We start from the raw sequence: 15,352 nt of genomic DNA on the forward strand, positions 1-15,352 counted from the left end.
ATGAATCATGGAACACTACATCAAAAAAAATTAATTAATTAAAAAAAAAGAAACTAATGTTATTTGTATTTTAAAAATGAGGAACCTGAAGAGACACAAGAAGTCCAGTAATTTGTCCAAGGTCATACAAACCATCTAAGAGCCAGAATTCAAACTAAGTCAGTCCGGCTCTAAAGCCCAAGCTCCTAATCATGACGCTCCACAGCCTCCGTCCACACTGGGCAGTCAGAAGCGGCACCGCCCGGGTTCAGAGTTATAAATTCAGAGCCAGCAACCATGATGTGGTCACGTCAGTGGGCAGAAGAGCATTTCTGGACAATCACCCTGCCTCTTTCAGGAAGCCACTGAGGGATCTTGGATGACACTTCTTTTTCCTTTGGGACACATTCTACCTTCAGATCCCACCTGACGTACACCGATAGTACTGCTAAGAGGCCAGCTAATGGCAGAAAACACATGTGCCTCTGATAAAAAAAGGATGATTTTAGCTTTAGTTTTTCCCATTTGTAAAATGATCAAGAGGCCATTTCCCAGATCTTGAAATAGTATTGCATTCTCCTGACTCCTGAATTCCATTTACTGTAAGGTTGCTATTTCTTTTTTTTTTTTTACTCTTTTTTTTTTAAGATTTTATTTATTTATTTGAGATAGAGGGAGAGAGAGAGCACAAGCAGGGGGAGTGGCAGAGTCTGGAGAAGGAGAAGCAGACTCCCCGCTAAGCCTGGACCCCGATGTGGAGCTTGGTCCCAGGACTCTGGGATTATGACCTGAGCTGAAGGCAGACACTTAACCCACTGAGCCACCCAGGTGCTGCTGTAAGTTTTCTATTTCAACTTCAGTTGCTTTATCTGGATTAAATCACTTAAATAATTTTAGAGATAGTTATAGAGCACCTAGAGCTAAGCCTTCTTTTCATGCTTAAAATGGGCCAGGCTTTAAATGCATTTGTATCTGGTCAAGACCTGGCTGGTCTGATTTCCTGTAGATCAGTCCTTCAGTTATCTTCCAAATAACTTGGGCCACTAGGAGGAATGTGGTTTCATTTTTAATTAGTCAAATACCGTTTCAGGCTCACTCCTCTTAAACAACTATCTCAAAGTACCTTTGAGACAAAGAGTATTATTAGGGAGGACTGAGTCCTCACCACCAGTGTCTCTAGGTATTTAAAAAAATCTGCCCTGGGCGCCTGGGTGGCTCAGTTGGTTAAGCGACTGCCTTCGGCTCAGGTCATGATCCTGGAATCCCGGGATTGAGTCCCGCATCGGGCTCCCTGCTCAGCAGGGAGTCTGCTTCTCCCTCTGACCCTCCCCCCTCTCATGCTCTCTCTATCTCATTCTCTCTCTCAAATAAATAAATAAAATCTTTAAAAAAAAAATCTGCCCCTTTATTTGGCCAAAAATTACTGAAGTCATGGATTGATTTATTCAACAAAGAGAATATACAAGTGAAAAAATATACATATAATAAAATTCTATTTAGTAATAAATGTTTTGAAGAAAGGAATGCAGAGTCAGTGAATACAGAATAAGAGCATGGGTGCTATTTTGATAAGGTGGCAAGGGACAGCCCAAGGAGGTAACATTCGGAGAGAAACCCAAAGGAAATCAGAAAAATAATTTATGTAAATAACCTCAAAAAAGCATTCCAGAAGAAGGAAAACCAAGTCAAAGACCCTGACACACGAGCACGTATGACGTGTGTTCTAGGGAAGCAAAGGGCAGCCGTGGCTGGAGGGCAGTGATGGGGGGTGAGAATGGTAGGAAGTGAGAAAAAAGATGCAGCCCAGGCCAGCTCCTGAAAGGTCTTGCATATCACATGAAGGAAGCTGGATTTTATCCTGATGTAATGTTGTGCTGAGTGTTACAGGAAGCCATGCATGATTGAGCCCACCATGTGGAACATATGGGAGAAGGGACAAGGGTGGATGCAGAGAAACTGGTTTGTAAATCTCATGGTGCTCCAAGTGAAAGACGATGGCTGCCTCAACTAGGATCTTTTTGGTGGATGTGAGCATGGGTATATTTTAAACAGACTGCTAATGGATAAGACATGAGGTGTGAGAGAAAGAGAGGTCAAGGGTGGCCTGAGCAACCGAGCAAGGGTGAACGGACAGTGCTACTTCCTAAGACAGGACAGACTATGGGGAGTAAAATTAAGATTGAAGGTTTGCATATGGTAAGTTTGAAGTGGCTACTGGCCATCCAAGTGGACTTGCCAAGTGGACAGTGGTTCCAGGGGTCTCAACACCTAGGAAATACAGAGGGTATTTAAGACTTTGGGACTAGAGGGGCGCCTGGGTGGCTCAGATGGTTGAGCGTCTGCCTTCGGCTTAGGTCATGATCCCAGGGTCCTGGGATCGAGCCCCGCATCGGGCTCCCTGCTCTGAGGGAAGCCTGCTTCTCCCTCCTCCACTCCCTCTGCTTGTGTTCCCTCTCTCGCTGTGTCTCTCTCTGTCATATAAAAAAAAAAAAAAAAAAAAAGACTTTGGGACTAGAAAAGATGACCTAGGAATGGTTCCGGAATGAGAAGTGAAGCCCTGGGCTTATTCCAATGTTTTGAGCAGTTGCCCTCAACCTTGACCACATTAGAATCTTCTATGAAGCATTCTAAAAAATACTGATACTCAGGTCCAGCTTGAAAGATTCTGATTTAATTGCTGTGTGTTGGGCTCAGGCAACCATACTTTTAAAAGCCCTTCAATGATTCTAGTGGGCAGCTAAGGTTGAGAACCACTGGTTTAGAAGTTGGGAAGAATACAATGACCCAGAAACATGAGAAGAAATATCTAGTGAAATAAAAGAAATACATGCCAGTGGTAGCTTTAATCCGTGCTTAAGCAATAACAGAAATAGCCCTATATGATGTGGCCATTTCATTAAATTAAAAAGCATGTTATGAATATCACTCAGTTCATTCCATAGTTTCTTGCTTATAAGAACCCTCAGGAGAAATTACTTTTCAGTTTTAACACCAAAAAATGTTTTATTTATCCTGAGCATGTATTTATTTTTAATTCTAAAGACACTTAATTGGGTAACCGATCATTTTTTTCCAGGGAAAGAGTTCTCAAGATGAAATTAGTGACCCAATCATAAAGTATAGTTTAGACTCAAACAAATTCACCTAACATATATTCAGCACTAGTATATGAAAAGCAATGTGCTTGGCAGTGGTAATATGTCCATGAAAATTTAATGATATGCCTATTTTTAATAGCCTTATTCTTGGCTCTGTTTTAGTTCTAGGCCTTGCTTCTCCCTTTTAACTATTTCACACTGGCATTGTGTTTCATATATTGCTGTGGCCCACCTTAAATACTTTTTAGAATAAGTATACTGTAATAGCTAACATGTACCCAACACTCACCATGTGTGAATGTTAAATCCCTTACAGGGATCAGCTCACTTAATTCTCCAAACAACCATGCATACCCTGATCTCACAGGGACATGCGGGAACAGAATGTGTGTTCAGGCAACAAAGAGTCTATGCTCATTGACACTAGGTTTTCCTGTTCTAGGAGTCAATCTTCACCATTCAAGACTGCAGCTATGGTGTGAACAATATGGCAATCATAAATAAGATAATTGGTTTTGAAACCTTATATTTCTAGGATTATTTTCCTATTAATAGGGATGAAATGTTTTGAGTCATCTACATGAATCAGTTCCTCAGGTGACCAAATTCCCCATGGTACCAAATTGCCAAATCAGGATTGACAGAATTTCTGATTGTGAAACAGATTTTAAGCTATAAAGACTAACTAAAGCAATCAGAACCTTCCGAATCCTAGCCAAAATGAGCTAGCCAGCTTAGCCACGGGACAAGGGGTGCTGACATGAGCCAAAGTATTGTTAGTTCCTTTCTAGTTGTTTTGGCTAGAAGGGGTGTGTGTGTGTTGGTGCAGAAGGGGTCTGTTTGTTACAGCCTTATATAATTTTTGCATTTACTTTCTACTCTCCAAGATTAACAGATGAAAATAAACTCCAGGACTTTACTACAAAGTCTTATTCTGCAAACATGCTTAAGAGATCATACACAAACACTAAATAAGTATTTCCAAGGTTTCTGCCTGCATTTGAGAGTGAAATACGCAGACATCTCGAAGAACACTGTACTCCTTACTGCCCTTCTATTCATCCTCTCTGTGGAAAAAGACTAGACCTCTGGGGGTATGCTAGTACAAACATAGCAAATATCTAGGTGCAAACAGAGCAAATATAAATACAAATACATGTATTTTGTGAGAGGAAAAAACACAAATCAAAAACCACTTCCAGAGTCAAATACTAAATATTATTACCCTCTCAGAGATTCACAGTGCTTACCATGTTAAAGGCTATGCTAGAATACTACATTAAAGTCTCTGAGAAATATCACAGTCAAGTTATAGGTTCGATTTTATTTAATCCAGATTTCCCCAACTTACTTGAACAACTCCTCTCTCTTTTTTTTCTTTTTAAATCAAACCCATTTGAGATTTTGTGGTACATTGGTGTTGCTAAGAATACAGCTTACGAATTAGCTGTATTAAATCTTCCATGATACTCTTGGTCGACAAGTAAATTTACCCATTCATTTGTTGAACAAAGACTCTCTGGACAGCTATTGTGTGAGGTGCAGGAGATAAAATGGGAAGATAAACAGATGTTGTCTTTGCTTTTGTGGGGTTAATAGTCCAGTGAGTGTGATGAACATTAATCAAATAATGACACTAAGAAATGCTAATCACAAACTGATAAATGATGTGAAGGAAAAGTTCTTCAATGTGTCCATGGTGGTGTGTGGGAGAGGGTGGGACAGGCTATCAGAGAAGCCTGCTCGAGAAGTTATATCTGAGCTGACATATAATACATGAGTAAGAAGGAACACTCCTATCTACAATGCTGAAGGATGACAGGTGAGGGGTTAAAACAGAACAATGAGGGAGGGGGCAAAGAGAAGCAGCTCTGGGATGTCCTGAAAGTCTGCAGAAATATTCACAATGGGAAATAGAAAAAGACCTCAGAATAAGAAAAGCAACAAATTATAAGAAGAAAAAAAAATAGAAGAAACTTCAGATATACTAATTGATTAAACAGAGTAGAGCCCACACTATTGAAGTACATTTAGTACCTTTATATATAACACTCTTGGCACTGACTTTATTGTTTTTATAGATTTATTTATTTATTCTGGAGAGAAAGCGAGTGTGCAGGGGGAGGGGTAAGAATCTTCAAGCAGACTCCCCGCTGAGTGCGGAGCCCAATGGGGTTCAGTCTCATGAACCTGAGCTCATGACTTGAGACAAAACCAAGAGTTGGACTCTCAACCGACTAAGCCACCCAGGCGGCCCTGACTTTATTTTTTTAAATCACTAAATCATCATTTATATTTATGGTATGAACTATTTATTTTGTAGAGAGTGAAATGTTTTCTTCCAGATTTTAGGAATTTTTAATAATTTCAGATGAGATCAGGTGCTTTCAGGGTGGTATGGCCATAGATGGAATTTTTCATAATTTCAAGTAGAAGATAGTTTTGTTTTTGCTTATTAGGTGGGATTTTTTGGTCTGAAGTGAAGAATAGTAACAGAAGGTAGACAACAGGAAGGCATGACATTCATCTATAACTGTATTTAGAAACTATTCCTTCCTATAGTTAAACTCTTTATTATAGAAAGCTCTACCTCTTTCGCAGCTCTTTGCACGATTATGGTGATTAATCCTTCATACCTAACTGTTTAAAGATTTTTTTTTTTTAAAGATTTTATTTATTTATTTGACAGGGAGAGAGAGAGCACAAGCAGAGGGAGAAGGAGAAGCAGACTCCCCGCTGAGCAGGGAGCCCGATGCGGGACTCTATCCCAGGACCCTGGGATCACGACCTGAGCCTAAGTGCTTAACTGACTGAGCCACCCAGGCGTCCCCATACCTAACTGTTTAATGGCTGGCTGTCTTTCCTACTAGACTGTGGGCTCAAGAGGACAGAACAATAGCTGATATATTCACCATCGTAGTCCCCACACTTAGTGACAAAGAAATCAGCCCCTCTGTAACAAGACAGCCACATCTATCAGCAGGTTGAGGGGGGAAAAAGTTAGCCTAAAGAAAAGGATAGATCCTAAGCATTTTACTGGGAAAACACTGTGACCTCTTTCAATTAATGCTGCCAGCAGCACCCTCCCCTCCATTCCCAGTATCCTGAGATCTCCTCTCTCCTTCCTCTGACAGTCATGAGCCACCTTCCTCCCCTGTGATCTGATTCTTGGGGAAAGGGGAGTCTTAAGTTATACTTTTATATAAACGCCTGTAATTTTAAAATATGAAGGAATTAGTGTATGAGAAGCACCTAGCTACTTCTCTCTCCCTCTTCCCCTTCCTTCTCAATATACAGGCATTTTTTGTTTTCAGTAAGCGACAATGTTTTATTTTAAATTCCTAGCCTGTAGTCTCACTTTCTACAATACTAGCACAGTACTTGGCACATAGGAAACACTAAATAAACTTTTATTGATGGACTGGCTGGTTGCATTACTCCGTACCAAGCCCTGTGCTAAATTTCAGATACAAAAAGCCAGACACATATGTGTCATTGAGAAGTTCAAGTTCACTATGCGTGTGTAGGAAAGAACAGGTAGATGATCAACATGTGAGAGGATTAGTACTGTGATCGCAGCATATACAACATGCATAAAGCAGAAGATTTGGGCTGCATCTGGAAAGACGGGTGGGAGGTAGGAAGCCGAGTCCCAAGCAGAGGGAACAGGGTACATGAGGGCAAGGAGGCTTGGAAGACATGGCATGTTCGAAGACCAGCGCGGGATTCTATGGAGCTTCGGCATCGGGTCCCAGGAAGAAAGCGGCAGGAGGAATGCCTTAAAGGGCAGTGTGGAGCAGACCACAATAACCTTATGAGTGGTACCTTGAACACGCAGGCTTACAGACACTAGAAAAGGGATGCTCTCTGCCGGTAATAAAACAAATGCCTTGTACTCTGAAGTCATGGGGAAAGAGAGAAAATGAAAGGGAAAGAGAAAGGCTTAGACGTCACTTTACATTTTAAATAATGGTTAATGTTAGTTGCAAGAGTGTCATAGTCCCAGCTGCCTGGTGTAAGAATACATGCTATTTTCCAAGCACAGTGCTTTCCAGATAAGAGCTGGCTGAATTTAGGAGATGTTAAAAATTAAGCAGTACTGGGGGTGCTTGGGTGGCTCAGGCGGTTAAGTGTATGCCTTCAGCCCAGGTCATGTTCTAGGGGTCCTGGGATCAAGCCCCACATCAGGCTCGCTGCTCAATGAAGAGTCTGCTTCTCCCTCTCCCTGTGACCCTCCCCCTGGCTCGTGCTCTTTCTCTCTCAAATAAATAAAATCTTAAAAAAAAATTAAGCAGTACTCTTATTATTCAGCTAAGAAAAGGAGACAAGAACAAGCATTTTTTTTTTTTTTTTCTATTACTTTCCACTATGCAAACTCAGCGCTGGAATTCAGTAAGGTCTAATGGACACGGAGGCATCACAAGACATAATATCTCCAATATCTTATCGGGGGCCTTCTCACTTAGGGGTCATGGGATGGGAGGAATAGTGACAAAATGCCTGCCATCCTCCCTGCCCCAGTTTGACAATGGTTCATTCCATGGAGGTAGCAAACATCCCACTCCACTCTGCTGCCAACAAGACTAAGTCTCAGGCTCTGTGGTGTGAGCCTTTGCATGACTCCTGCATTCCTAGGCGTTTCTATTTGGCTCCTCTCTTTGAAACCCGAGAATGCCTGGCCCAACCTGGCACTGGGCTGAGCTTAATCACACATACCACTGAGATCACGTTGCACTACCTGGAACCTCCACTCCTGTGTTACCTCCTGACAGCACCTCCTGCAGGTGAGAGAGAATGCTCCCAGTCTGGCAAAAGTGTTTGTTTTCACACCTGGAGCCAATTTTCGCAAAGGAAGGGCATTCTCTTGGCAAAATGTCTTATGGTTTTCCATTTAGATAGGCTGCCCCTTGAATGAAAATGACCTGATAGACAGAAAGGTGTGGCAGAAGGGTAGCTTGAATTCAAAAGCTGAACACCAATGCAGAAGCAGTGTTTGGAGAAAACTGTGTCCAAAGATGAACTCTACAGATGCAGACTGTCATCTTCCAGAAACAGAGAACTAAGTCTTTTCTACCACTGTTCCCCACAGTGTTTCACAGAGAATTAAGTACTGAATGCATATTGTCTGAGTGAATTTAAGAAGATCCCTGAGCCCATAGACCTCTAAGCATAATCAGCTTGTTGCTGTCCTTTTCAAAATGCTATTGAAAAAGTCCTTGCATCAGGGCGCCTGGGTGGCTCAGTCGGTTGAGTGTCTGACTCTTGGTTTTGGCTCAGGTCATGATCCATCTCAGGGTTGTGAGATTGAGCCCCATGTCGGGCTCTGTTTTCAGTGGGGAGTCCGCTTGGGATTCTCTCTCCCTCCCCTCCCCTCTCCGCCACCGCTAACACATGTGTGAGCACTCTCACTCTCAAATAAATAAATAAATCTTTAAAAAAGAAAAGGTCCCTGCATCCATGTAGGGACTGCAATGATACCACAATCTTTCAGCTAAAGGAGAAGCATGTAACTCCATGTCATGGCCATTTAGGCGGAATCTGTTTAGATGCGATGTCCTACATAAGAATATAAAATATGAAGAGACATTTACTCTAAGAAAACTTGAAATAAAATCAGATTCTGTATTCTTTTGATGACAAGTAATAATCTTAACACCTGGTCATTATGGTACTTTGTTATCTTGCAGGAATTTCTGTTTTAGAGAAACTCAAGAACTTCCCTCTTGCTTCCTCACGATAAAGCTAAAAATAAAGACACTGGGCTGATACCAAAGGTATTCAGTTTCCATTCTGAAAAAAGGTGAAACTGGGTAGGTTACCACATACGAAGAAGTTAAAAGAATACACAGTGTCTTCTAGGTGGTCACAATGGCCCTCAAACATCCATGAAAGGAGTGGAGCTCAAGAGAAGAGATTCTCCATTGTCAATATCTTTACATCCCCTCAATTAATCACAGGCTTCCCTAAGCAAATGCAGTGTTTGCTTAGAGATGCCAGATTTTATTTTGTGCCATTGACTATCTATAATTTAAAACACCCATACTTGCATATCGTGTGCCTCTGTATCTATACCCCCCTCCCTTTACCACCAACACTGTAAGCTCTTGAAAGACAAGAACCATCTCTCACCTACTCTCTAGAAACTACAGAGTGGCTCAAATGCCATGTCCTCAACAAAGCCTTCTGCGAGGACGTGTCCTCAGGAGAACATAATCTCCCTGCAGCATCCTGCTGTGTTGAGCATCAGCACTAACTTTTGTCTCAAGATTTTAGCACATTCTCAGTCCTTTAAATATTTCAAGCCCTTGAGGAATTAAAAGAAGCTCTTTCTCACCAAACAGCTGGGATTCATGTCCTAAATAATCAGGACTAAAAGCTAGCCAAGAGTAGACACATATTAATCAAGCTAAATTACAGTATGGCCGTTTTTCTTCTAGTACAATTATCTTTGGCTTTAAGACACAAATGAATAATTAGGGTTCTGAATCTCTTCTGGCAAAGAAATACAGTGTGAGCTGAATGCTCAACATTGTGAGTGTCATCAGAACAGTTCTATAGATATGAATTTGCCGAGTTAATCCCCCTTCATTATCTCCATTAGCTAACAATGCACATGTAGTCACTGCACATAATTACTGCTCTAACAGACAGGGACGTTTGAAATATTAACTTTCCCACAGACTCCAAATCTTCAGTAAGCAGCTCTCAACAATTCATTATATTAATCATGTATGTCACCACACTCCCATTAAATATGCATAAGATTAAATACCACTCATGTTGCAAACTGCTCAACATCATTTTTAATATAATTTATTACCTTTTAGATACTGTAACTATAACGGCACCTAGGTGCTGCTATAATAAATGGAAATTTAACTACCTGGGCTATAAGTGACCAGTATTATAACTAATTCCACTTTTATTCAATTTTTAACATGCATTCATGAGAATATTTTATAATACAAAGTGTAAAATATCTACAAAATTAATATGTATTATGACATATTTAAAATTTAAAATTGCATAAAGAAGGGATAAATTGATTTTCTTAGACTTAGGTACTTAAGACAATGGAAACTTATCAAGAAATTAGCATACAATATATTGATATCTATAAGAAAAGTACAACGGAAAGTATGATTTGGAATATTATGACATATTTCTAATCAAATACTTTACAGACTTCATAAATTCTATGTTTATGCAAATTATTGCAACAAAGACTAGATTTAATCCAAAAAAAGCAAACATAAAACCCACCAGAAAAAGACAATAAAATTTCAAATGAAGGTAAAGAATACATCATCAGCCTTGGATCATGTAACTCCACACCTTACAGTTAATATGGCCATAGATTATTAAGTTAAGCATATAATGGAAATAATAGTAATAGCCACAGTTCACACTTACCAAGCACTTAATTTAATATGTCGGGCACTATAATTAGAGCTTTATGTTCATATCTCATCTAATATTCACAATAACCCAGTGAAGGAAATATTAATATTATTTGCACTTTACGGATATGGGAAGTGGTGACTTGTATGGCATAAATGTCTCATTCAAGGGCACAGGGCATGGCAGGAGAGGGGTCTGACCCCCAAGTCTATCCTCCTAAACACAGTCAGCATCCAGCTGCCAGCTCTGGATTCACCATTTCCTTGTGTGGCCTTGGGTAAGTCACCTGAACTCTCTAAAGATCATTTCTTTTAGCTGCAAAATATAAGTAATATTAATATATGCCAGAATGACTGAGAACGAAATAAGATGGCTTATGAGAAAGTACCATGCAAGTCATGGAGTGACATAATGCTGCTTGTTATGTTATCGATGAGATAAGAAAATAAAATGCTGAAAATGAAGAAAAAAATTACACACTGACACCAAGTCAAAATTTTCCAACAAAAACGGTATACCTAGGTAAACGTTTCTGGTTATTTTAACTTGCTTAACATAGAAATTACTGCATAAAGGCAAATATGAATCAATATATTATATCCTAAGAGACAGATAAGCACTAGTAGATTAAGTTACAAGTGAATAGTAACACTAGAACTGTAGATGTTCACTATGAAAACTGTGTGCATATTACCAGATTTGGCCTTTCAAAGAGCTCCTCAAGACTAAGGCTTTTTAAAGGTCCCTGGAGTCATCATCAGGCCCTAATTCACTATGATCCACACATACATTTTGATTAGTGGCAATATTTAAATTCTTAGGCCCAGGAAGGAGAAAGCAATATTCAAAAGTCTCATTCATCATTTTAGATAAGTGATATGTCATCACTGGGTTTCTTTTTCCATAGGGCTTTGTGAGTGTCTGTGGGTATGGGTGTGTGTGTGTGTGTGTGTGAGCATGCAGAAGTCTATCAACATGTGACTGTTATGTATTTAGTGGCTTTCCATTTTTCTTAATGTTTATATTGTCAATTATTTTAAGGAAGTGTATATGGCTAAAATAATAGTAGGAGGGACAAAGGGGCCATGTATTTCCAGCAATTATTTTATTCACTTTCAAGGTGCTCATGTCATTAGATGAGGAAGAAGGGAAGCCTTTATTTGCATAAACCCATGAATATACCAAGTCACATTTCCAAGCATCCTGACCTGATGATTTTAAGAACGAAGAAAATCACAGGAGTATATGGAATTAAGGTCCAACCTACCTCCCGGCCGTTCGTGCTCTCCATCAGTGTGTAAAAGCATGGCAATGGGCATCCCTACATTCTTGGATCTTCCAGCTACAACCACATTTTTCCCAAATGTTTCAATTCCTTAAAACACAGAGTTTGATTTAAATGAAGAATCAACAACAAGAAGCAGATTAAACATTTGAACAGCCAACTAAAACATTCTTTACAAACTTCTAATGAAATTTGAGTTATTGTGTGGCTTGTCTATAATGTGCCCACATTCATTATTTATAAATATTCTTTTTACGCCTCTTGGCTTTGTCACTTCCTCTATAATTGTCCTTGTTAAAAAACTACATCTTCAAGTTGCCATTAAATTACTTTTAAACATGGAGATTCACATGAAGAGTTAGACATGCAAAGACTTAAAATATATTAACTACTAATTATAAAGTAAGCAAAGTACAACAATGTCGAGCTTAATTGGCAATCAAAATTTTAGCAAATCTGGAACAAAATGAAGTGGGAAAAGGTGTATTTTTTTACAAAGCTCATGCATTTACCCCATAGGAAAGAGGTGCTGAATTTTAGGGACTCAAAAAGGTCTGAAAGATAAAACTTGCAAATATAATACACTCTATTTTGTTTGGGCACAGTTGCTTCATAAGTAAAATGAAGAAGTTAGAATTAAGGTTTTTACAAGCAGTAATATCCTAAAAGGATGGTTCTAGGATCTGTTTTCTCTTGGAAATTTTCTCCTTCCGTTAGAAAACAGCAGATTTGAAAGGAGAAGATGCTGTCAGAAATGGAAGGGACAGTCAGGGAGGCAGGACGATCACAAACATAAAAGCAGTATGGAATTGATTAATGTAGAGATAAACATTTCTCTATACACCTCAAGGGTTCAAGAGAGTATTACTGTATTTAGAGCACAGTTCAAATGTAAATGTCTATAGTAAAAACCTAGGTCATTAGAGATGGCTCAAATATGATCACCGCATTTTGTTTTTATTTTTTTTTTATTTTTTATTTTTTTAAAGATTTTATTTATTTATTTGACAGAGAGAGACACAGTGAGAGCAGGAACATAAGCAGGGGGAGTAGGAGAGGGAGAAGCAGGCTTCCCGCGGAGCAGGGAGCCCGATATGGGACTCGATCCCAGGACCCTGGGACCATGACCTGAGCCGAAGGTAGACGCCCAACGACTGAGCCACCTAGGCGCCCCGCATTTTGTTTTTAAAGGTAAGGAAAACTACAATTCATTTTGGAAAATGCACATTAAGTGTATAACTTAAAAGTAGGGAGACAAACCTACTCTTGGGAAAATTCACTCCTACAAGGTGCAACGGCAGTTACCTGCAACCTGGCATGCATTTTTCATTTTATTTTACTTTGGGTTATTCTTTGACTTCTATAACTTTACAACTTTCTATGGACTGAAGTTCTATGGCTTATCATTTTCTTTCACTCAGTAGTGAAATGGTTCCATCAGGGCACTGCACAAATGCTCAGTGTGGCCCTCAGCACCCACGTCCCATGGACCTCAAGTTACCAACCTGTCCTCTTGATGATTTCCCAAACAGCACTGGCAGTGGCAGGTATGAGAGAATGCTGATCAAGGCACAATCTTCCAACATTGATAATATGAAATCCATCTACGTCTTTTTCAGGGGCAATTCCATTGCACACTGTTCGCTCGTCCACATGGTCTGAAAAGTAAATAAAATTGGTCTAATTTTAAAATGGTCATTTATTTGGAGGTCTTTACTTGAAATCTGCAGACCTACATTATGATTTGGCTTCAGGAAAGGTGTAAAATCATTACTCTGTCCTTTTTCTTTCCACCAAAATAGCCAAAGTGCTCTTGGCTGATGGCTATAATTAACCACCATTAAGAGTTTAGACAATTGCAGGGCCGGAAACGGCTGGCCTGGTAAAGGGAAAAATGTGTGAAATAAAACAATGTCAATGAGACCTGGAAACAGCCAGGTCCTAAGTCTTTGCCTCAATAAGTTTACCTACTTAGTAGTTTAAATCTATGTTTTTCCCATACAAGACATTTCCACAATTCGGCTTCTATTAAATATTTCCAGCATTATAGATTAAAAGGGCTTTGTTGGTATTAAAATAATCATAACATCATTAGTGTGCCTAACTTCCTCCCAAATGACATAACAAAAAAGCAAATCTCACACACACACACACACACACACACACACACCCCTCCTTTCTCTGAAGCACTAGCACATTGATATCCAAAATATCATTTTGGTTTCTATTTGGAAGGAAAAGAACATAATAAGAGTAATAAACTAATCAAAAGAGATAGGAGATGCCAATCATCATCTCATTTTGAAAGGTAATAAGTAAAAATAATAAGACTTCCCCTAAACCCAACGATTAGCCCATGTGCTTAATATACTGAAATAAAGGTATTATTTGCTACATAAAGTTTCTTTGTTCATCACACAATGGATGTGTGTGTCTCTCTCACTGTGTCTCTCTCTGTCAAATAAATAAAATCTTTAAAAAAAAAAAAGAGCTATGCCTTGTACCTTAGATCTTTTGTATTCTAAATGGGATACTACTGCCATTTTACTTTAAATCCAATTTGCCAGCATTAAACTACCAAAGTCTTTTACATATATATAAGTAGTAATTTGAATTATGTTCATATAGAAATTGGGTCTTTGGAATGTCTCTCCAATCAACAGTTGTTCACTTTCAATAACTGTGTTTATTCTATAATGTTCTAGCAGAGTAAGTCTCCATCTGTTTTCTCTGAAACCAGGAGATGATTATATAGGTTCTAGTAAAACTTCTTAAAAATCACATGTTTAATTTACTATTTGAGGATAAAAACAGTGGTTTCTTTTTTAATCTGGATGATATTGATGATTCATTTGTTAGACATTGACCACTCACGCAGAAGCTTCATGCCAAGGATATTTTTATAGTTGATCAAAAGCTTTGTAAATTAAAAGAAAAACAATTGCATTTGAGATCTCCATTATTGAGCTACGGCTTAAATTAGTTCATTTCTAGGTTTAAAATTGGCTAATGTATGCATGGACTAGCCATTGATGGAAAGAACACAGGTTTAGAGAGCCATCCTCTTACTGATAAGCCTGAGCTACACTGAATGTCACCATCTACTGGTCTGTGCTCTTCCATTCACTAACAATAACACTGCAGTTGTAACAAATCTCAGCTAAAATTCTTTTTTTTTTTTAAGATTTTATTCATTTGAGAGTGAGAGAGAGAGAGCACAAGTAGGGTGAGAGGCAGAGGGAGAAGCAGACTCCCCGATGACCAGTAAGCCCGATGCACAACTCGATCCCAGGACCATGACCTGAGCCGAAGGCAGACACCTAACCTAACCCAGGTGCCCCACAGCTAAAATTCTTTTTTTTTTTTTTTAAAGATTTTATTTATTTAACACAGAGAGACACAGCGAGAGAGGGAACACAAGCAGGGGGAGTGGGAGAGGGAGAAGCTGGCTTCCTGCTGAGCGGGGAGCCTGATGTGGGACTCGATCCCAGGACCCAGGGACCATGACTTGAGCCAAAGGCAGATGCTTAACAACTGAGCCACCCAAGCGCCCCCACAGCTAAAATTCTTAAGAAGCTTTGTAAGCATG

The 15,352-nt window shown here is 39.4% G+C and overlaps 1 protein-coding gene across 4 annotated transcripts in view; it reads right to left on the reverse strand.

Annotated features, from left to right (window-relative positions):
- The window catches only part of MTHFD2L (methylenetetrahydrofolate dehydrogenase (NADP+ dependent) 2 like), a 132,240-nt gene that overhangs the window by 82,478 nt on the left and 34,410 nt on the right, over positions 1-15,352 (reverse strand). For all 4 annotated transcript variants that reach the window (XM_035004802.1, XM_035004804.1, XM_035004803.1 and 1 more), the window contains 2 exons: positions 13,269-13,421; positions 11,746-11,853 (listed from right to left, as the gene is read on the reverse strand). In XM_035004802.1, the coding sequence (XP_034860693.1) occupies positions 11,746-11,853; positions 13,269-13,421 (261 nt within the window). The remainder of the gene's footprint in view (positions 1-11,745; positions 11,854-13,268; positions 13,422-15,352) is intronic.

This window comes from Mirounga leonina, unplaced genomic scaffold (genome assembly GCF_011800145.1).
Source record: "Mirounga leonina isolate KUSES-001 unplaced genomic scaffold, KU_Mleo_1.0 Mir_129, whole genome shotgun sequence".
Classification (NCBI taxonomy): domain Eukaryota; kingdom Metazoa; phylum Chordata; class Mammalia; order Carnivora; family Phocidae; genus Mirounga; species Mirounga leonina.